The sequence below is a fragment of the Meles meles genome, chromosome 9 (genome assembly GCF_922984935.1).
Source record: "Meles meles chromosome 9, mMelMel3.1 paternal haplotype, whole genome shotgun sequence".
Classification (NCBI taxonomy): Eukaryota; Metazoa; Chordata; class Mammalia; order Carnivora; family Mustelidae; genus Meles; species Meles meles.
In genome coordinates this window covers 70,645,001-70,668,729 of record NC_060074.1, presented here as the reverse complement: position 1 = coordinate 70,668,729, position 23,729 = coordinate 70,645,001, and the positions used below count along the sequence as shown (strand labels likewise).

Sequence of the window (23,729 nt, the reverse complement as noted above, 5' to 3'; positions counted from 1 at the left end):
GTCAGCTGGTGAACCGCTGGCTGGATGAAATCAGTTGAACGTATCCCTTATGTTTCAACACTGGCTTTTATCGTCATTGATAGAAATATCTAGATCATTTGAAGTCCTTCTTTTCTAGTTAGATACATCTAAGTTTTAGAGCACAGGTAGATGAGTTGTCTCCCCTGGGGGTCATCAGGTGTTCTGTGTCATGTGTTACATGGTAAGTGTTTCCAGTTTTGAGGACCACAGAGTCTGTTGCAGCTACTCGCCTTTGCTGTTAGGCCAGAAGGCAGTCTTGCCCAGTATGGAAACAAATGGGCATGCCAGGGTCAATACAATTTCACTTATGGACACTGAAATTTGAGTTTCTTACAGTTTCACTGATGCAAAATATTATTCCATCTTTTCTTTCTTTTTTGAGAAATCATTTTAACATGTAAGAACTGGAGAGCCTGGCTGGTTCCGTTGGTAGAGCATGCGACTCTTGATCTCGGGGTTGTGAGTTTGAGCCCTGTGTTAGGTATAGAGATTACTTAAAAATAAAATCATTTAAAAAAATGTAAAAGCTATCCTGAATTTGCAGCCATATAAAAATGTACGGTAACTTGCTGACCTCTGGTCTATGTACTTAGTCAAAGACAGCCTTTTAGTTGTGCATATATATCTCCATTCATCTACATCTCCTCCTTCTCTCTCTCCTGAATCATCAGTCCCGCCCCCCTCCACCCCACCACCCATGGATGTCTCCTGTCAGTAGATTAGCTTGCTGTTACATCTCCAGTCTTTAGAACAACTTATTTTGGACCCACATTCCTATTAAACTACAGCCTATTCTCTCTTCCCCTTTGAAGGAGCTATATAAGTATTAAATGAAATTACACATATAAGATGTACCAGTTTCTCCTTTCTTTTTATTTTTTTATTTTGTTATTATTTTTTTGACCACAGGTTTTGTTTTGTTTTGTTTTGTTTTAATATATAATGTGTTATTTGTTTCAGGGGTAAGGTCTGTGAATCTTCAGTCTTAGACAATTCACACCACTCACCATAGCGCATACCCTCCCCAATATCCATCTCCTTTCTTTTGAAAAGAAATGCAGTTTGGGGATTCCTGGGTGGCTCAGTCATTAAGTACCCAACTCTTGATCTCAGCTCAGGTCTTGATCTCAAGTCAGGGTAGTGAGTTCAAGCCCTGCTATTTAAAAAAGAGTAATAAAGTGCTCGCTTCGGCAGCACATATACTAAAAAAGAGTAATAATAAAAATGAAACAAGACAAAACCAGAGAGGGAGACAAACCAGAAGAGGCTTTTAATCTTAGGAAACAAACTGAGGGTTGCTGGAGGGGAGTGAGGTGGGGGGTGGGATGGTGATGGACAGTCGGGAAGGCACGTGTTATAATGAGCACTAGGTGTTACATGCCACTGACGAATTAGAGACCTGTACCCCTGAAACAAATAATACATTATATGTTAATTACTTGAATTACAATTAAAATAATAGAGTAAATGAATAAAATAAAAATAAATGTAATTTTATAGTAGTATTTTTGTATTACTTCATTTACAGATTTCTCTTATTTAAAGGAAAACTAATATGGAAAATATATCCTGAATAATATTTTACTTCAATGCAGTATGACCCTCATGGTGTTGGGCAGGGGGTGGTGTCTATAATAAATGAAAGTATGCATGTACCTATCTCTGTCTTTTTGTCTCTGACCCTACCAGAACAAATTGTCTTTAGAAACTTCCATGACATTTTCTTCTGCTTGGCTTTTGGGTGACAGGTATACTAGCCTTTCACTTCTCATCTCTTTATTTATTTCCTCTGTGCCTGCCATGGCTCTTCCCTTCCCTAGGGCTTAGTAATTGAGTGACTCTTCAACTTTTTTCACTGTCCCTCTGTGCTTATACGTTTGACTCTAACCTATATGCTAGTGGTTCTCAAACTTTAGCGTGCACCAGAATCATCTGCAGGGCTTATTAAAACACAGATTGCGGGGTGCCTGGGTGCTCAATCGGTTAAGCGTCTGCCTTCGGCTCAGGTCATGATCCCAGGGTCCTGGGATGGAGCTCCATTGGGCTCCCTGCTCAGCAGGGAGTCTGCTTCTCCCTCTCCCACTCTCCCTGCTCATGTTCTCTTTATCTCTCTCTCACTCTTTCTCTCAAATAAATAAATAAATAAAATCTTAAAAAAAAAAAAAAGGTGATAGGATCTTTAAAAAAAAACATCATCCTGGTAAGGCTGACTTGGTAAGCTTTGTGAAGACAAGGACAATGTTTGTCTACTACCAACCCTATACTTTGCTAGCACGTAGTCAGTATTTGATACTCACGTGAGTGTGTAGTCTTAATAAGCCATGAATATTTTCCCATCTATTTTATAATACTTGTAATTATCATATACCATGGTATTATATCAATGTACTGTATTTTATCCAGATCTCTGGTGTTTTCTATTGAGGTTATTTTACCTCTTTTTAAAACAGTTTAAAGTACAGTGGACTGCCTTGCAGCCATTCAGGAAGGTACATTTTCTTCGCCTCAGCCAACACTCAGCGTTACTGTTATTTTAATCTTTACTAATTTGATAGACAAGAGGTGGAATATTATTTTTATTCTTTTGACTACAGTGTAAAGATAGGATTTTTTTTTTTTTTTTTTTAAGATTTATTTAGGGCCCCTGGGTGGTTCAGTCATTAAGCATCTGCCTTTGGCTCAGTTCGTGGTCCTGGGATCAAGCCCCGAGTCAGGCTCCCTGCTCTGCGGGGAGTTTGCTTCTCCCTCTCCCTCTCCTGCACTTGTGTTCTCTCTCTGGTAAATAAATAAAATAAAATCTTTTTTTAAAAAGAGATTTATTTGTTTGTTTGTTTGAGAGGGAGAGTGTGTGCGAGCAGGGGAAGGGCCAGAGACAGAGGGAGAGGGAAAGTCTCAAGCGGACTCCCCACTGAGCACAGAGCCAGACACAGTGCTTGATCCCACAACTCTGAGATCATGAGCTGAGCTGAAATCAAGAGTCGGACACCCAACCGACTGAGCCACCCAGGAGTCCCTAAAGATAGGGTATTTTTAATGACTATTAGACTCTTAATTTTTAATGACTGTTAGACTATTAGAGAAAAGATTTATCTCCTCTGGAAACAAAATGAAAAGTGGGCTTAAGTCAATTGCATTGCATTTAGATTCTCCAAGAATGTGCATTTTATTGTAATACGTCATTAATAAAATTACTTTTGTCAATTTGTTTGAAGGGAATTTATTTAAAACATTAGACATATGTAGCAGGCAGTGTGTCTGAGTGGTAGAGAGAAACCTTTGAACCGGGAATAGGAGCAAAGGAATAAATGTCTAATCAATTTTGTCTCTCCCAAAATGGCCAGGGAACAAGAAGCGAGAAGCTGCTGTGAGTAAAACTGGTTCAGAATTGTAGCAAGTGAAATATGCTTCCTACTGCTTTACCTTAGATCTGTTTCTTGTATGATATTTGCAGCCCTAAATAATTTTTTGCCCCCTTTAGAAACTGTAGAGGAATCACTCAGCAATGATTTTAATGAGTATCAAAGTTGCCATTTTTTATACAGCAGACAGGACAACATAAGGAGGAAAAGAAAGAAAAGAAATACCTTTAAATAAACTTCGATGTGGTTAGCCCTTAGACGCACCTTACTAGAAAATAGCCACACAGATAAATCCAACACAATTCTGTTTTGAGAAATTGCGGTCTGAACATAGAGGTATTTTAAAAAGAGCACAAGTTGTTGTTTTTTTTAAAGGGTTTTATTTATTTATTTACTTGACAGAGAGAGAGAGAGAGCACAAGCAGGGGGTATGGCAGAGGGAGAAGGAGAAGCAGATTGGCCGCTGAGCAGGGAGCCCGATGCCGGACCCCGGGATCATGACCTGAGCTGAAGGCAAACGCTTAACTGATTGAGCCACTTAGGTGCCCCCACAAGTTGTCATTTTTAACTTCATAAATAATAATAATAGCAAAATATGTTCAGTATTTACCTTGTGTCAGAAAGCATGTTGAGGGGCACCTGGGTGGCTCAGTGGGTTAAAGCCTCTGCCTTCGGCTCAGGTCATGATCCCAGGGTCCTGGGATCGAGCCCCACATCAGGCTCTCTGCTCAGCAGGGAACCTGCTTCCTCCATTCTCTCTGCCTGCCTCTCTGCCTACTCTGTCTGTCAAATAAATAAATTAAAAAAAAAAAAAAAAAAACTGAAAAAAAAAAAAAGAAAGCATGTTGAGTCTTTTACATACACTTTCTCATTTAATCGTCACACAAACCTTCTGAAGTAGATGCTATTACTTTTTCCGTTTCTAGGTGAGAAAACGGAGACTTTAGAAAGGTTCCATGACATGGCTAGGGATTCCTAGCCTCCCACCTGCCTCCCTTAGCAAAGGGATTGTCCCTGGGAGTCCTTTAATTATGGGACTCCTTTCATTGGAATAAAGTAACTTTTTTTATTTACAAAAATTCATTTTGCGTACAATGTCTTGTCAGTGAAATAATGAACTCAGACTTATTATTACTTATTATTACTTCTTAAGACAAAGTACAAGCTACAAGTTCTGGTAGGCTGTCTCTCCTTTTCTTGTGTAAAAATATTCTATTAAGCCAGTTGGCATCCTACTGATAGGGAAAAATCACTTCATTTCTCATTTAACACGGTTCTATTTAGCACCTCTAAAAATACACGTTAAAAACAACTTACTAGTCCCTACCGAAGTTTGCATAAGAGATCTTCCATGGTGCTTCTTGTTTCTCCTCTGCCCCAAATCCTTCTCCATAGATGCAGAAACAGGGACTTTCTCTTTTTTACATCGACTATTTGCCTTGGGTTTGTATCCTTCTGTGTCTGCTCCTTTATGAAATATACACGTATCCCACAAGGTAAACAGAGGATTTAGATAAAGAGGATCATGAGGGAATGGTCTCTTTTGTTAGAATATGGAAGCACCCTCCAGAGGCTGAATTAAGAACAACTTCAGGAGAAGGATCCATTTAGGAAAGGCGGTCTGTGCAAATGGATTCTGACATACACACCCGTATTTATCTTTCCCTTGGGGGTTTCCTACTTTCTTATTGGCCCCACAAAATTCCAGCTCTGCCATGAATACAAACCTTTTCCTTTTCTGTTTCTCCTGTTATAACTAAATTAACCTGAAAAAAAAAAAAGTTATAATTGAAGAGACAATTCAATGTATTGGGTTTTGTTTTTTCTGAAATTTCTAGTTTTAATGAGGCCAAAGTCTTCCTTTATTGAGGTTTTGTACCCCCTCCCCATTTTTCCTGTGGTACATTACTTCCCCTGTCGTAACATTTATTAATTTATTATGCTCTTTTGTATTTATGTGTTTGCCCGTTTTTTTCCCTTACCCCCCACCTCCTTTTTCAGAGTTGCATCCCAAGATCTAGCATAATGCTTGTTAGTACACATAGTTACTCAACATAGATTTTTGCAATCATTGTGCTTGGATTCTTTCCCTTGCACTTATCTCCCTTTCTGTAAAGGGTCGGTGAGGCAAGATTTCTTCCTAGAAACACAAATCTGATTGTTAAAAAGAACTCTCGTTCTTTACTTACAGGTAATCTAATAGTATTTTTAACTCTACAGTAATTATTGAGAATGACCCCACTCACTGATAAGAGACAGTTTGAAGGCCTCTGATGTTCTAGCACTTTAATACTGACATCAACCTGTGAGGATAAGTAGTAGTATTTGTGTTGCAAGTGATGAAACTGAAGTTCAAGAAGCTTAAGTGGCTTCTCCAGGATCTTACAGCTAGTATGCAAGTAAGCTGAAATTTGAGTTGATATTTGCCTTAGTCCAAAATTTCTGCTTTTTCTATTGATCTCTGATCTCTCTGCAGGAAGGTCAAACATTATAGGGTCATAATGTGCAGAATATTAGCATTTTTGTTTTTTATCTTTAAAATCTCAGTCTAAGCTTTGTTTTTTTTTTAATTATTTAGATAATTGGCATCCACAAAATTCTCTCTTTTAAAATACACAATTCAGTGGGTTTTAGTCTATTTACAATGTTGTGTCACAATCACCACTAATTCCAGAACATTTCATCACCCCAAAAAGAAACCCTGAGCCTATTAATAGCCATTCCCCCTTGCCTTCTCTACCTAACCCCTGGCAACCACTACTCTGTTTTATGTCTGTCTGGATTTGTCCATTGAGGATATTTCAAATAAGTTGATTATAGAATATGCGGCCCCTTGTGTATGGTGGCTTTTATGCCATATGTTTTAGGGCTCTTCTGTGTGGTAGCATGTATCAGTACTTCATTTCTCTTTATGTCTGACTTAAATTTCATTATATGAAAATGCAACTTACTGTTGTCCATCTTTTTTTTAGCCTTTTTTGTTTTTAAGTTTTACTTATTTAAGCCATCTCTACATCCTACGTGGGCTCGAACTCAGGACCCCGAGATCAAGAGTCACACACTCTTCCACCCGAGCCAATGGGCAAACCTGTTGTCCATCTTTTTAATTATAACCATCGTAGTGGTGATGGAATGGTGTCTCATTATGGTTTTGATTTGCATTTTTCAATAATTAGTGATATTGAGCATCTTTTCTTATGCTTGTTGTCCATTTGTATATCTTTCTGGGAGAAATGTCTGTTCAAATCGTTTGCCCATTTTAAATTGGATTTTTGTCCTTTTATTACTGAGTTAGTTGTAACTTATAATTATTATTGAGTTTTAAAAATACGTATTCTTGGGGCGCCTGGGTGGCTCAGTCTTTAAGCGTCTGCCTTCAGCTCGGGTCATGATATCAGGGTCCTGGGATTGAGCCCCGAATCAGGCTCCCTGCTCTTCGGGAAGCCTGCTTCTGCCTCTCCCAGTCCCTCTGCTTATGTTCCCTCTCTAGCTATGTCTCTCTCTGTTAAATAAATAAATAAAATCTTTAAAAATAAATAAATAAATTAAAAATAAAAGTAAGTATTCTGGTTATAGGTCCTTATGAGATAAATGAGTTCCAATATTTTTTTTCTATTTTATGGATTGTTATTTCACTTTCTTCATTGTGTCTTTTGCTGCACAAAACTTTTTTTTTTAATTTTTTTTTTATTTTATTTATTTGACAGACAGAGATCTCAAGTAGTTGGAGAGGCAGGCAGAGAGAGAGAGAGGAGGAAGCAGGCTTCCCGCTGAGCAGAGAGCCTGATGTGGGGCTTGATCCCAGGACCCTGGGACCATGACCTGAGCTGAAGGCAGAGGCTTAACCCACTGAGCCATCCAGGTGCCCCGCTGCACAAAACTTTTAATTCTGATAAAATCTAATTTATTTTTTGTTTGTTGTCTGTGCTTTAGATGTTCTATCTGAGAAGCTGTTACCTAATCCAAGGTCATGAAGATTTCCACATATTTTCTTCTAAGAGTTTTATAGTTCCAACTCTTACATTTAGGTCTTTGGTTTATTTTTATTTTTGTTTGTGGATGTCCACTTGTCTGAGCACCATCTGTTGACTGTTCTTTCCCCATTGACTTGCTTTGGTACCATTGTCAAAAATCAATTGACTATAACACAAAGTCAACAACAACAAAAAACAAATAACCCAGTTAAGAATGGGCAAAGGATTTGAATAAACATTTCTCCAAAAAAGATACACAAATAGCCAAAAAGCTCATGAAAAGATGCTAGTATCACTAATTATTAAAGAAATGCAAACCAAAACTACATTGAGATATCATCTCACCCCCATTAAGATAGGCACTAGAAAAGAAAAAAGAAAAGAAAAGAAAACATGTCGGTAAGGATGTGCAGAAATTGTAACCTTGGTGCAGTGTTAGTGGGAACGAAAACCAGTATGGAGATTCCTTTAAAAATTAAAAATAAAATTACTGTATAATCTTGCAGTCCCACTTCTTCTTATACATCCCAAAGAATTGAATGCAGAATCTTGAAGAGATACTTGCATATATATGTTCATTGCTTCATTGTTCACAATAGTCAAGAAGTAGAAACAATCCAGATGTTCATCAGTGAATTAATGGATAAATAAAATGTGGTATATACGTATATACGTACAATGGAATACTATTAAGCCTTTAAAAAGGAGGAAATCCATTGAATTGCTTTTATACCCTTGTCAAAAATTGACTAGGAATGTCAGGTGACTCAGTTGGTAGAGGATCTGGCTCTTGGTATTGGCTGAGGTCTTGATCTCATGAGTTGTGGGATTGAGCCCCGATTCTCAGCAGGGAGTCTGCTTGAAGATTCTGTCCCTCTGTCCCTCCCCTCACTCACACACACACACTCTCACTCTAAAATAAACATATCTTGGGGGAAAAAAAAAAAAAACCTCTAACAAACTCAACATCAAAACCCCCAAATAACCCAATTTAAAAATGGACAAGGGATTTGAATAAACATTTTGACATATTGCAGCATATCCATATGCAATATGGATAAATACTGAGCACATTATGCTAAGTGAAATAAGCCAATCACACAAGACAAAAACTATGTGATTTTACTTACAAGAGGTATCTAAAGTAGTCAAATCATAGAAACAGAAAGGAGAATGATGGTTGCGAGGGACTGGAGTTAGGGGAGAAATAGAGAGGTGTTGTTCAGTGGGTATAAAATTTCAGTTTGCAAAATGAAAAAGTTCTGGAGATCATCCCACAACAGTGTGAATATAGTTAACATAACTAAATTATACATTTAAAAATGGTTAAGATGGTAAATTTTATGGGGTTTTTTTTTTGGCCACAATTAAAATTTTTTGAATCAATTTATGATAGGTGTAGGGACTTATTTCTGAACTCTCAATTCAATTCTGTTCCATTGGTCTATATGTCTAGCTTTATGCCAATGCCACATAGTCTTGATTACTTGCCGCATAATTTTATAGTAAGTTCTGAAATAGAGAATGGTGCATCCTTCAATTTTGGAGGGTTTCTTTCAATATTATTTTGGCTATTCTGTTTTGGCTTTTCATTTTTCATATGAATTTTAGGATGGACTTGTCACTTTTTACACAAAAGACAGCTGGAATTTTTTTTTTTTTTAAGATTTTATTTATTTATTTGACAGAGAGAGATCCCAAGTGGGCAGAGAGGCAGGCAGAGAGAGAGGAGGAAGCAGGCTCCCCGCTGAGCAGAGAGCCCGATGCGGGGCTCGATCCCAGGACCCTGAGATCATGACCCGAGCCGAAGGCAGCGGCTTAATCCACTGAGCCACCCAGGCGCCCCAGACAGCTGGAATTTTAATAGAATGTATTGAATCTGTGATCAATTTGAAGAATATTGCCATCCTTTTTTTTTTTTTTTTTTTAATTTATTTGACAGAGAGAGATCACAAGTAGGCAGAGAGGCAGGCAGAGAGAGAGGAAGGGAAGCAGGCTCCCTGCCGAGCAGAGAGCCCGACGTGGGGCTCAATCCCAGGACCCCGGGACCATGACCTGAGCCGAAGGCAGAGGCTTTAACCCACTGAGCCACCCAGGCGCCCCCCCCCTTTTTTTTTTTGAAGATTTTATTTATTTGAGAGAGTGAGTGAGTGAGCACGAGCAGGGGGAGGGGCAGAGAGAGAAGCAGACACCCTGCTCTGAGCAGGGAGCCCGATGTGGGCCTCAATCCCAGGACCCTGAGATCATGACGTGAGCCAAACACAGATCCTTAAGCGACTGAGCCACCCAGGCACCCTGAGAATATTGCCATCTTAACAACATTCAGTCTTTCAATCCATGAATATGAATCTTTCCTCTTCAGTCTTTTATTTCTGTCAATAATGCTTTGTAGTTTTCTTATACAAGTACACTTCTTTTGTAATATATGTTTCTATCTCAGGTTAGTTTTTATCATTTACAAGCCCAATCTCAGAAAGACTTGCCACTAAAGTTTTCATCATGTTTTTGGTACTGTGTTTCTTTGGCACACTACCACTATAACATATGTGTTGTAAGTCATGCTCTCCCTTCCTCCCACCCTCATGTATACACAGTCTTATTCCTCCTCCACCTCTCCCAAGATAGTAAAGGTTGTTGTTTGACTTTCTTCATCTCTATAAGTAGTCTATATATGGAAGTCTCATTTCTGATACCATGTCCATTCTTAAAAAAAATATATATTTGTGATAATTAAGTCAAGATTTATGGCTCTCCATATAAATATATGTTTTGATTATAGATTGCATCAAACTGGTGTCTTCTTTGTACAAAAGTGGAATGAAAGATAGTTTATCTTAGAGCCCAGTGGCCAGAAGTAATCTCATATCTACAGGATCATAAAATAGTTGGGAAGTTTTTCTTGCAGCTAACAGAGTTTCACAGTCTCAAGCTACAACTAGTGGTTTCATACCTCATGACAACTGTAATCACAGGATCTTCCTATATGTAATGTTTAAAGCTAGAATGTAGAAATGCAAAGAAAGAGAAAGAGATTAAAAAACTGGCAACCAGACATCAGAGTACAAAGTGTTGTCAGGGTTAGGTGCAAATCCCATTTGCAGAGATCACAAATCTAGTCCAGAAACTGTATTTTGAGAAAATTGTTCTATAGTCTCAAAAATGTACCCTGCTTGGGACCACTCAGTATGAACACAAATCATAACTTAGTAGCCTTGAAGGAGTAAGAAGCATGAGATTGGAGGAACATCTTAAATTTTGAGGTGCTTCTTTTGGTTCATTCACAATAAACCTGGATGGTTTAGACTTGAATTATAGTAGCTGAGGTCACAGATTTAACATGGGAATGAAAAAAACCCCACTATCCTATGAATTTTATATAGCCTTACCTAAATTAGGTATGCTTCCCCCATATTCTGTTAGTATGGTTTTTCACTTTGCCATTGTAGCTAATAAACATGCATCCTTACGGGGGTCAAGTCAACTGTAGTTCACTAATTTCTACAGGTTGACTCTGGCAGAAGAGACCAGTAATGAAATTAACTTTCAGCTTAATTCATTCCTATTCATTGATCCACCCAGCAGCTAATGAGCATCTGTTTATGCCAAGGCACTGTTGTAAGTGGTGCTGGGAGTGCTGCAGTGAACAAGATATTTTATAAGTTCCTTGCCCCAATAACTGGGTAAGTGGGTTCACCAGTGCTGGGTGGAAGACCATAAACATTAAGAAGAGCAGTGCTATGAAAAGTCTACGTGAGGGAAGAGAGTCACAGAAAATGGGAACGGTTTTTATTTTTCTTTTAAAGATGGTGAGCAGTAGGGGGCACCTGGTGGCTCTGTTGGTTTAGCCTCTGACTCTTGATGTCTGGTCAGGTCGTGATCTCAGGAGTGTGGGATTGAGCCCCGTGTTGGGCTCCTCTCTGAGCAGAGTCTGCTTGCCCCTCTCCTTCCCTCCCCCAACGCACGTGCACACGCTTTCTCTCTCTCCCTTTCTGTCTCTTTCTTTTTTTCTTTTTTTTTTAAGGTGCTGAACAGTAGCATTTAAACAGAAAGGTTTTAGCACTTGTTCAGTTTCTGGCTTATGCCATAAAATGGTAATTTGCCATCTGAAAAGGATCGCCTACTCATTGAACTTTAGAGTTGTTAAGAACAACAGAACTTTCTTCTGATGAATCTGATGCGGAAATTCATCATTTAAGAGTGATGCAGCTGTGATTGAAATACGGAAGTGAGGGGTCCTTCACCTTCATTGTCCTTCCTTCATCTCTGCACCCTTTCCTTTCTCAGTACCTTGGGAGCTTCGTTAGGGAATCCAGAACATGTGGAAAACTACTCATCAGGTTGCAGATGAGTAAATTAAAGCTAAGAGACCTTAAGTAGCTGCCCGTAGTCAATTAGCCAGTGATTAGCCTGAAGCTCTTTCCGTCTTACCCATTTAGAATATGTTTGAGCATCTGTGTCCGTGCTGTGCTAAGAGAGTTCTGTGGATATATCCATGAACAAAGAAAGACAAGTCTGTGACCTCAGGAAGTTTTTATTATAGTGGGAGGAGATAAGAAAATAAGCAATTTATAAGGTGGAGTGTGTCCATGTGGAAGCTCAGGGAAAGCTCTGCAGGAGCTGGTCTTAAGTAAAAATTGGAGTTTCACCAGTTAAGAGGAACTGCATTCATATACTCAAATGAAGAAAAACCTAAAATACAGTCATTATCAGTATCCGATGCTTTCAGCTATAAATAACAATGACCATCCTAATACATAATAGTATGTCTCTAGGGTTGTTTAATTCCGTGTTCCTGGTTTTTGCTTTTGTTTTTAAGATTTAATTAATTAATTAATTAACTAGACTGAAAGGGAGAGAGAGAGAGCATGCCAGAGGGGAAGGGTAGGGGCAAAGGGAGTGGGAAAGAATCTCAAGCAGACTCCCCTCTGAGTGCAGAGCCAGCCTAATAGGGGGCTCAGTCTCACGACCCGGAGATCATGACCTGCAGTCAGATGCTTAACCGGCTGAGCCACCTGGGCGCTCCTCAGTGTTCCTGTTTAGTTCAAGGTTGTGGTATTATCGGGAAGAAGGGTTTTTCTCATCTTTCCCCACTTCCATTCTTTTGGTTACAAAATGGCCACTGGAGTTCCAGGGGTAATATCCAGACATAGTATCCAGTAGAGACTCCCTTCTTTTCACTGTTTCAAAGCCAAAGGAACCATTCAGAATCTTTTTCTAAAGCCCGTAGGAGGCTTTCCTTCATTCCCCATTGACCAGAACTGGTTCACAGGCCCATTCTCTAACCAGTTGCCAGCTAAAGAATGGGATTACTATGATTTACTCAGACTAATTAGGATTCATCCTGCTGTTTCATCCTGTTTATTCATTGAAAGGTTTTTTTTTTTTTTAAACAGCCCTTTTGCTGAACATAGAAAATATTCCCATACAGTTGTTACATGTTCATTACATAGAGATTAATTGCATATATTATACTTCTTTTTTTTTTAAAGATTTTATCCATTTATTTGACAGACAGAGATCACAGTAGGCAGAGAGGCAGGCAGAGAGAGAGAGGGAGAAGCAGGCTCCCCGCTGAGCAGAGAGCCTAATGTGGGGCCTGATCCCAGGACCCTGGGGTCATGACCCGAGCTGAAGGCAGAGGCTTTAACCCACTGAGCCACCCAGGTGCCCCGCATATATTATACTTTTTTAAGCACATTAAATGTCTAAGAAATCCTGGTGTCACAGTGAGCCAAAAGTGTTAGGGTAAGTATACCCAATTGCCCTAATTTGCTTTAAGGTTGCCTGCTTGTCATAACACCTATCGTTTCAGTTTCCGTATAATCGTCCAGTTACTCCTAGAGTCAGAAATCTTGTTAATCCTTGAAATAGAGTCTGAAACCCGATTTTCATTTATTTGCGGCTAAAGGAATGCCCATTTCTCTAGGTTTTATTTCCTTTTATACACACACATGGTTGGATGTATACAAATGCCATTTTGTTATAGTGCAAAATGAATGGAGTTTTTCAGACAGTGGTTCTGTGAGGTCGTCATAGGGAATAATTTGTAGCATAATACTCCATTTACTTGATAAGAATTTAAATTTCACAAAGTGCTTTCCATAAGAGTCACTTCTTATAATTTGAATCTAGACTACAAAGCTAACTTAACTGCAGATGTTTTCCCAGGTATTGAAGCTGATTAGACTAAGACAGGTGTAATTATGTCTTATAAAATAAGAAACTGTTGGCTATATAGTAATGCTGTCTAAACTAATTATTTTTATTGTTTTTATTTTTTTAAAGATTTTATTTATTTATTTGACAGAGAGACAGATCACAAGTAGGTAGAGAGGCAGGCAGAGAGAGAGGGGGAAGCAGGCTCCCTGCTGAGCAGAGAGCCCAATATGGGGCTCGAGCCCAGGAACTTGAGGCCATGACCTGAGCCACAGGCAGAGGTTTAACCCACTGAGCCACCCAGGTGCCCCTAAACTAATTCTTTTTACTGTGAATCTGAAACTTCTTCAACATTGCAGGGGATTCACAGCAAACATTTTCCTCACACTTCCTGAGATTCTAGTGCCTTTTTTCTCCTCTGGTTTCGAACCTAGAGAATGTAAACAGGAACTTTTTCATTATCTCATTCCCCTCATATCAGAGGGATAGGTGGTCAGCATGAGCTCGGTTATAGTCGGTCTGCAGAGTTATTTCAGACACATTTTTGTCCTTTCAGTTAATGTGTCGTTATTTTCAAAGTCCTTTAGTTCAGTGCTTCTGCAAGTTTGACATGCCTATGAAATGCCTGGGGGTCTTGTTGAAATGCAGATTCTGAGGTTCTACGTTTCCAGTAGACAGCCGAATGATGTAACCACACTTTGAGGAACAAAGTTATATTCATTATCCTGTACAGTTTCCATGAGATCAGACAAGAGCAGGGAAAGTTGAAGTCTGTTATGTACATCGAAGATGGGGATCTCTTTTGGAATAGGGATTAGATTATTTAGACACTCTTCAGTTAGAGTTTACCTTTTTTTTTGGTATTTCTTCTTTCTCTCTCCTCCCTGCCCCCTACGCCTCCACTAGCTTCCTTCATAGCTCTATTCTAATAACTTTAGTCAAGGAATTCTGAAGAGTTGGTAATTTTGGATTTTCCAGAGCTCATTTTTTGGCCTTGATTGAATATTGTTTATAGGGTATATATTTCAGTTTGTACATCGTATATTAATTTTAGTATTAATAATTCTAGTGTTACTTATTGTCATTTGTGAAAGAACTGGATTAATGTTTATATCATCCATAGAGGATGATTTTATCTTCCATAGTCTTATTTCTTTTTCTTTTAGAATCTATAAATTGACATTAATTTGCTGTGATAATGTTTGGAAAATGAAAAAAGGAATGTGATATCTTAAAGTCATTTTTTGGTACTCTGGGCAATTCTAATAGAAATGAGAGTAAACCTGCAAGGGAAGAGACTAGAAATGACCTCAGTGTTTTTCAGTGCCCCCTGGATTTCTGGTACATTCATACCATGAACAATAAGAGAAGAACTAACTTAGTGAATTCTAATAATGTTGACTGAATGGTAGTAAACCACTAAATGAACCAGCCCTAAATCTTCCTTTTTGTAAGTTATATCATTTTCTGAATATTGACATATAGTTCTTGCCAACAGTTATATTCAGTCAGAGGCAAGTTGTCACTGCTGATTTTTTAAAGCTAAGACCTAGATTCACACAGAAAATTATGTAGGTTGTATATAAGAATCTAATATCATATGTAACAGTTTTAAAGATGTTAAATACAGTTTGATATTACAAACTAGGATAAACAGATTTGAGAGAGTTTTAATGTTCAGCAAATATACTCTAAATGGTAATATAACTTGGGTTTTGTCCTGGGTTGAGCTATCTTTAAGGATTTTTAGAAAATAAAATCAGAATTTAGTAGCTAAGAGGTAGTTCAACGGCTGGATGGACATGAAGTGTAGAAAAAAGTTAAAGTTCTTATTAAAGTATAAAGGTGGTTTGGTTTTTTGTTTTTGTTTTTTTTTTGAAGTTGTGTTTAAGTAATCACTACACCCCAGGGGGGGCTCCTAACTCATGACCTCCAGGATCAAGAGTCCCATGCCTTCCGACTGAGCCAGCCATGTGCCCCTTAAAATATGTTAGAGAAAACTATCTCAGGGGGTTATTTTAAGTTATAAAAATTTAGTTTTATGTAGAATATCAAATAGCACCATTGGGATTGTCCTATTTTCCACTAGAAAGGTAAGTATTGTTTTGTGAAACCTGTGTCAGTTTGGATATGTGTATAAAAATAATATGTCTGTGCACCATATGTTTGAATCAAGTATAAAATCTATTTCTTCCTGTGGGTAATGTTCAAAAAAAGTTTGAAAGCTGTTGTATTAGAACACAATAGAAAGGAAGACTTAAATCCAGTATGGAGAACTTTGAGTTAAGATGGTGGGCTGACCCAGTACAGGAAGCTCCATTCTTGTTCCTAATGTATAGAAACACCACAAGAGAAAATAACCAGAAAAGGATGGTCTTGATGATGGTGGGGTATTTTTAGAACACACAGAAGGACTTGAAAGCAAGTAAGGGATTTTCTAGGTGCTGAAAACAAAGAGGAAATTCAGTGAGAGTAGGGAGTGAAATCAATAGAATATGGCCCTCAGGGGGGGGAAAAAAAAACCCAACTTATATATGGCCTAGAGGCTTTGGCGGTCATAGGAATAGGTCAAGGTAAAGACCCCAGACAGACTGCAGGTGCAGGAATGAGGCTCACTCATAAAGCCTAGAAAAATTGATCCTTCCCATGCTCAGATGCTAGAAGACTTCCCATTCCCACCCCTTCTGAACAAAGGAAGAAACTGTACTGTCAGGAATTAGAGACTGGGATGGCGCTCTAAGAGGTAGGGGACCTTAATTTGCATTAGCAATAACCTAGTGCAGAAACACTAAGCCTTTAAGTGATCCAGAGCCCTCTGATCTACAACCCTCTGTAGGTCTTTTCCCGGAAGAACAAACACAGAACTAGCCCATAGATACATCTCTAAACATAGGGGACAGCAGACGTTTGGAACTTGACTGCTGCTGCCAAATGACTACACACCCCAGAAGAGCATGGCACATACACAGGAACCATGTTGTGAGAGGCTGCTAATGGATGATTAATGGTGGGAGGCAGAGTTTTACCCCCCCCCCCAAAAAAAAAAAGTAATTAAGGCAGCCCAGAAAGAACTTGTAAATTAATCTGTTTAAAATATGGGAAGGGCTGGGTGGCTCAGTGGTTTAGGCTGCTGCCTTCAGCTCAGGTCATGATCTCAGGGTCCTGGGATCGAGTCCCGCATCGGGCTCTCTGCTTGGCAGGGAGCCTGCTTCCTCCTCTCTCTCTCTGCCTGCCTCTCTCCTTACTTGTGATCTCTATCTGTCAAATAAATAAATAAAATCTTTAAAAAACAAAAAAAAAATAAAATAAAATATGGGAAGGGACTAAGAATTCATTAACCAAGTAAAACATTACTTAAGAGCAGGTAGATTTGAAAGAGAAACAAATAGAATTTTTAAAAATAAAATTAGGGGTGCCTGGGTGCTCAGTCAGTTAAGCATCTGACCCTTGATTTTGGCTCAGGTCATGATCAGGGTCATGGGATTGAGCCCTGTGTTATGCTTGAGATTCTCTCCCCCTCTCTCTGTTCCTCCCCTACCTCAAATAAATAAATAAATCTGGGGGAGGGGGAGAAATATGTGGACATGCTTTAAAAAAAAAAAAAGTAAAATTAGCATCTGGGAAAAGAAATACAAGCAATGTAAATGACCCTTAGGAAAATCAAATTATGGAATCTGGAATTTCAGGACTTGCTAAGAAGTCAGATTATAACAGCAAAGGTAAATTTGAGACATGATCTTTTAGAAATCTAATACAAATTTAATATTAAAGATCTCATTCTGCCAAACAGTCTAACCTCACAACCTGCCAGTGTATGTCAGAGCATCATCCTTTTAGTCTTAAAACTGGCTGTCCCTGCTTGTCCCCGTCCTATGGAGTCATTACGAGAGAGAAAAATACAACTAATGGCAATTCCTCTTTCCATTTGTCATTCATAAGACTTTAGGGAAATCAACATGGCTCTGGCTCCTTATCAAGAGAACGCGGATTCTCTTGCAATAATCTGTTTGTATAAATTTGCAAAATGAATATTATCACAGTCTTTACAGTTTAACTCTTTGGGAGTGTACTGTTTTTACTGTTTTGTCTCCCCTCAAATAATTTGATATTCTCTGACAATTTCATCATCATTACCATTTTATTATTTTGGTCTCTAACAATTGGATGGGTTTCTTAGGCATTTGCTAGCATTTGTATATGGAAATTATTATTCAGTTACTTTAACAGAATGTACTTGAAATTGTTTCTCTAGTAGTGGTACTGAGCTGAACTTTCATTTTCCATATTCCTCATGTGCCAGTAGCACACATTTTTAGATAACTAACTATAGTTTGGGGTATGGTTTGTAGCAATAGAATAGACATTTTTCTGCAAAGGTAACTGGTCCCAATGGGGTTCAAACTTGTGATCTTGGCCTCATTATCACACTTTTGTAACCATCAGACCTAATAGATATATTATATGTATTTCAGTCTGTAATCTCGAAATTGAGTGCTATTTTTTTTTTTATTACCTAAGGTTTATTTCAGATATGTAATTAAAAATCACTTTGGGACATTTCTCACTTTTGTTTGATAGTAAAAGTAACAAAAGTAAAGCAGACAGCCAAAGAACCTAACTCACTTTTCATCTTCCCTGTGTTTTCTATGACAGTGAAAGTCACAAAAGTGAAGCTTGCAGGCAAAGAGCCTAACTCACTTTACGGAGAGTGCTCCGGTCCCTTTTTCTTTTAGTGAAGCTATAGCAGGTCTGATGTCAGTCACTTTAGAGACCTTTAGACCTCAGTGCTCATTTATTGCTAAAATGTACCGGCTCCGCTTCTGCATTATGAAGATCATCTGTCAACACTTTGAGATATTCTCCTTTGTTATTAAGCTTGTGATGCTCTACACTGTCAGGTTTTTTGCCAATTATAGTTAAGGTACAATGGTGTATTCACCAGATCAAAGTCTCACATTGGCGGTAGAGGAATGATTTGTAAGTCTTTATTCATCTGAATTGTACAATAGAACACCTGAGGAATGCAAATAATCCCTCTGAGGACTCTGCAGGAAAGGCTGTTAAAATGACAGGGTAGAACTATTGTTACTCTGAATTGATGCTTTAGCCAAAGTAATTATTTCTTATCTTGTTGTTTCATAACAGTTCTGGTTTTATTAGTTATGTTGACCATATTTATGAAACAAAATGTGTATGATATTTTTATATTATCCTTTTTCCTCGGCTTGTTTTATTTCATTTTCAGTGAATTGTATTTGGTATGGATCTCTCTCTCTCTCTCTCCATACATACACATGCTTGATTCTGACTCGTAAACGTATGTTACTAATCCATATCGTTTTGTTTGAACAGTGTAAGTCTGTAAAGTAACTAAGAATCTCATAATGTTATTATAGGCAGAAGTATCAGTTTAAATTTTCCCATTTTTGGGGTACCTGGTAGGCTCAGCCTGTGGAGTGTGCAGCTCTTGATCTCAGGGTTGTGAGTTTGAGCCCCACGTTGGGTGTAGAGATTATTTAGAAAAATAAAATCTTTTAAAAAGTAGCAAAAATACAAACAAATTTTCCCTTTTTCCTTTAACCTGTCCTTTATAATTTTGGATAAGAAAATATCTGGTTTGGATTTCCTATTTTAAAGGACACATACTTTATTCCAAAGTACATCTTAGGGATTGGCCCATTCTTTCAGGATGTGACCAAAGGAAAAAAAATATTATGGAGATCAAAAACTGATAACATTAAGTAAGTAATTATAGGTTAGCCTTTTATAGCAAACATGTGCAAACTATTATGCGAATTTTTCATTCCCTTATCCGATCGTAAATCCTACTTGGTAGGCCGTATTCTTAATTTTATAATAACTGATCCCCTGTCATTTTCTTTGATAGGTGAGTTTTGGTGATTTTGTGGTTTAGTTTTTGTGTTTCTTTTCCCCTTTTGTGACATTGACATTGATTAAAGAACTCCTGCCACAATTTTTTGTCATAATAGCTATTAAAACCTTGGTGTAAATGTGGGAGGCTTATAGGATTATAGAAGATTATGGTATGCATTAATATTTTTAACATAAGTTTCTGTGAAATTTGTACTCACTTCCGTACTAAACCCTGTTCCAGAATCATAGGCATAGGGACTCCTGGGTGGCTCAGGTCATGGTAACCAGGTATTGGGATTGAGCCCCCTGCATTGGGGCTCTCCATTTGTCCCTAACCCCTCACCTTTCTCTCTCTCTCTCTCAAATAAATAAAATCTTAAAAAAAAAAAAAAAAAGGAATTTAGGAAAATCATCTGTGATTATCTGAGAATGAAAATTAGTAACAGTAACTACTGTTATTATTAACAGTAATAATCATAATAGTAATGCTGTTTAGTCTGCCAGGCATTAATTTTCCAGGTTCATTACAATATAATGTGTACTACAAATTATCTCCGTTTTTAATAGGTGAGGAAACTGAGGTTTAGAAGGTTTTGATAACCTGCCCAGGAATAAAGAACTAGCGAAGTAGTGTAGAATCAGAACCTGGTTAATGTATTCACTACACTTATTTCATTTATATTCTAACTACTGCTTTGCCCAAATAACCCATGATCTGGAAGGGGAAAAAAATCACTCAGTAACATCTTTTTGGGTAACAACTTGGTGTCTTTTCCCTACCTAATTGTGCTTTCCAAACCCTTTGTGATTAAAGGAATTTATTTCCTCTGCAGTTCTCTTATTTGTGCTCCTCATAAGTAAGAACAGTGTGGATACAATCAGCTAGGTTTGTAAGTGTGCATTTCTGGATGTGTTTGTTTCGATTAGCAAAAATCTCCCTCAAAGCCAGGTACAAATAATGTAAGCTCTTGTTAGTCCAAGAGGGAGCTGACCTAGGCATATAAAATTTTGGGTAGAACAAATGATTTATTTGGCAAAAACTCTTCAGAATTAGCGGGCACTTCTTAAGCTTGGTTCTTGTACAAGCAGGACTTAATGTTTTTTTGCTTCTTAAAAATTTACTTTGTAGAGTAAGGAAAATAATAAATCATAAGATTGAGGTTTTCAAGGACACAGGTGTTAATGCTGAGCAAATTTAGTATAACTTTAAAAAGTTTTATAATATTTGTATAATGGTTCATATAGATAATATACTAAAGTAAAACTAGATTACAGTAAAATCTTATGGCGTATACCTGAAGCAATTGCTGCCTGTTAATGCCTTGACCTTGGAAAGCTATACACAAAAAGATGGCATCATAAAACCGTGCAATTCTTATGAATATGTATGTGCTACTTGATAATAATGAATGTGGTACAGTCATGCATGCACTACAAGATAATGTTGTGCCCTTTTTTGTCTACAGGTTGATAAAAATTAAAGAGTGGGTGGACAAGTATGACCCAGGTGCCTTGGTCATTCCTTTTAGTGGGGCCTTGGAACTCAAGTTGCAAGAATTGAGTGCTGAGGAGAGACAGAAGTATCTGGAAGCGAACATGACACAAAGGTTAATTAGCATTCATTTTCCCTACACTTTATTATCAACTATTTCCTTGCAGTAATTTAATTGCTTGCGCTGATAGAATAATAAATGACAGAGTAATTACCATTATAAAGAGGGAATCTTCTCCTTTCTTTACCATGAGACAGAGTGAAAAGATTTATTTTAAATTAAGTTTTTAACTGTCATCTGTCATCTCTGTACAGTGTTTTAATTATAACATAGGTATTAGTTATGTATATTTTTGAGAAGGAATGATCGCCAAAACTCTTTCGTCATGTTCAGTGGGGGAGGGGAAAGGGTGAATCAGTTGCCTTCATTTTTTTCTGAGTAACACTAATATATTGTTTAAACATCGGATTTCAATCAAATAATTTTGCTTTCATGACCCACGTCCTGGAAATAATTAATATTGGAGGAAAATAGTCGTAGAATGGGTAGATCAAATTTTTCTTTTTTTTAATAGTAAACAATTCAAAATGATATATTCAGACAAATATAATTAAAACTAATTTTAGGAGGGATTTTTTTTAGAAACAGTTATATGCATTCGGGCCTCTTCAAGTGTATTATGAAAGATGAGTGGTCAGTTACTAATATCTTGAACATTTCTGCTTGAAATGAATAATTTTAGCTCTATACTGATCTCTGGCACAATCAAGTTATATGTTGAGTGAATTTGTTTCATTTTATTTCAGCGCTTTGCCAAAGATCATTAAGGCTGGGTTTGCAGCACTCCAACTAGAATACTTTTTCACTGCAGGCCCAGATGAAGTGCGCGCATGGACCATCAGGGTAAGATTCATACTTATTCATCAGCCATATCCAGTTCCACACTATTGAATTCAGATTGATATCACTGACTTTGAAGTTTGTCATGGTGGCGGTTAGCTAGTCATTACAGATGAGGTTTTTGTCCAGGATAACTTTAATTATTTGTGAGCTGCTGAACAGTGAAAGTGGAGCGGCATTGATTGAGGCAGGTAACAATTGATTCTGCCTATTACATAGTCTGAATTTCTTCATCCTGTAGAATCTGTCTACCCTCCTCCTGTGGTCAGAGATAAGACGCACCAGTATTGTGCTTGCTTAATCTGTGTGACTGGGTTTGTCTGCAGTGAAATTGATGTTGCTTTTCATTTTGTATTCGCTAAGTTTGTTTGGGTCGCGGGTGGTTCTTTCCTCCTTTGCTTTGCTCGGATTACATTTTCAGCAATAAAAGCAATATGACATCATTATGCTCTTCATAGATACACAGTTGGGCTCAAAGAGCTAAACTCAATGTGTAATAATTCATGCTTTTTTATTTGAATTCATAGAAGTGGTGTTTATTTTTGCAGTATTATATATTCAGTCTTTCTTCTTTAAAAATGTGATATGTATTTTAAATATTGATGTATACTGATTACGACCAGAAAGAATGACTAATTTATTCCCGGAGGACAATAGACACTGTGAACTGTAATGGCTTGCTTTTAAATGTAAATATATTGTAATATGGTAGTTACTATTGAAAAATATTTTGAAATATATGTAGTCCCAAATTGTGGTTACAGAATATAATGTCCAAACTTTCAGAAATATCCAGTATGTCTTCTGGATTCTTTTATTATGCTTTTTTGAGTATATGCTCCATGATAAATTTTAGTGCTGTTTTGATTTCTGTTTTCACTATCATAATTTATCATTTCATTCATTTTGATTTAATGTGGATAGAATCACGGAGGCAGTTCAACGTAACATTAAATGTGTTGTGTGAATATGAGATTCACTTTTGTTCCTTCTCCCCTTTGTAAAAAAAAAAAAAAAAATGATTGACTTCTAACCAAGGTCCTTTTATATAGACTTAGAAAATAATGTCAAAGCAAATCCAAGTTGGTAAACAAATTGCCACGGTGTATTTTCACTATATATTTTAGAGCCTTAAAACTTCCAAACTTAAGTGTATGCAGCAGGGAAGGTAACGTGTTCTGGGCTTGAAAGTGTGAAAGCTGGTTTATCTTAAGACTGATTGTTAAGTATCCGTGATTTAATGTGCTGAGATATTTAGTCAGGTAAGCATCAGTGAGTAGCCATATTAACCCAATACATCTTTTATTGTAAAAACTGTGCTTTATAGTGTCAGACTCCTTATCACTTTAACATGCTTTATTAAGCAGCCTTTAGGTCACCATTATTTCTCAAATTTCTTTCCATGGTTGTGTGTGTCTGGAATGTATGTCCTTGTAATTTAACATATGGAGTAATTATAAGACATTTTTCTTGCCATATCAACTAAAAATTTTCCTTCCTGATGGTTAGAGGCAGCATGTATTATGTTAAACACTTGAAAATTTTACTACTAAAATTTTATGAGAATTTCTAAATTATTTGCCAAACATAGCTTATGTGATTTGTTGGAAATGTCTTTAAAATGTCCCTCTGTATATTGATTTTTATATGTTCTTTAGACGAGAAGAAATTTTAAGGCTTTTTATCTTTTAAAACCTTTGATAATTCAGCTTGAAAGTTACTTGAAAATCCTTATTTTTCTCCACTGTGAAGAATAGAAAATCGAAGTGAAACCGACACCAAAACTAGACCACTGCATCTGAATCAATACAACTGGATGACTGTTAGGAAAAATAAAGCTATGCTTTAATATCTACTGATCTGCCTGTGCTAAAATCTGCTGCACAGACAGTGCCCAGTGTTAAAAATGTACTAATTGTATATCTGACATTTTAACCGTAGTATTAAACTAA

At 37.4% G+C, this 23,729-nt stretch overlaps 1 protein-coding gene across 1 annotated transcript in view; it reads left to right on the top strand.

Annotated features, from left to right (window-relative positions):
* OLA1 (Obg like ATPase 1) overlaps nucleotides 1–23,729 on the top strand; it is a 182,730-nt gene that overhangs the window by 155,008 nt on the left and 3,993 nt on the right. Inside the window, exons 8-9 of the mRNA XM_046017985.1 lie at nucleotides 20,851–20,991; nucleotides 21,684–21,780. Of these exons, the coding sequence (XP_045873941.1) occupies nucleotides 20,851–20,991; nucleotides 21,684–21,780 (238 nt within the window). The remainder of the gene's footprint in view (nucleotides 1–20,850; nucleotides 20,992–21,683; nucleotides 21,781–23,729) is intronic.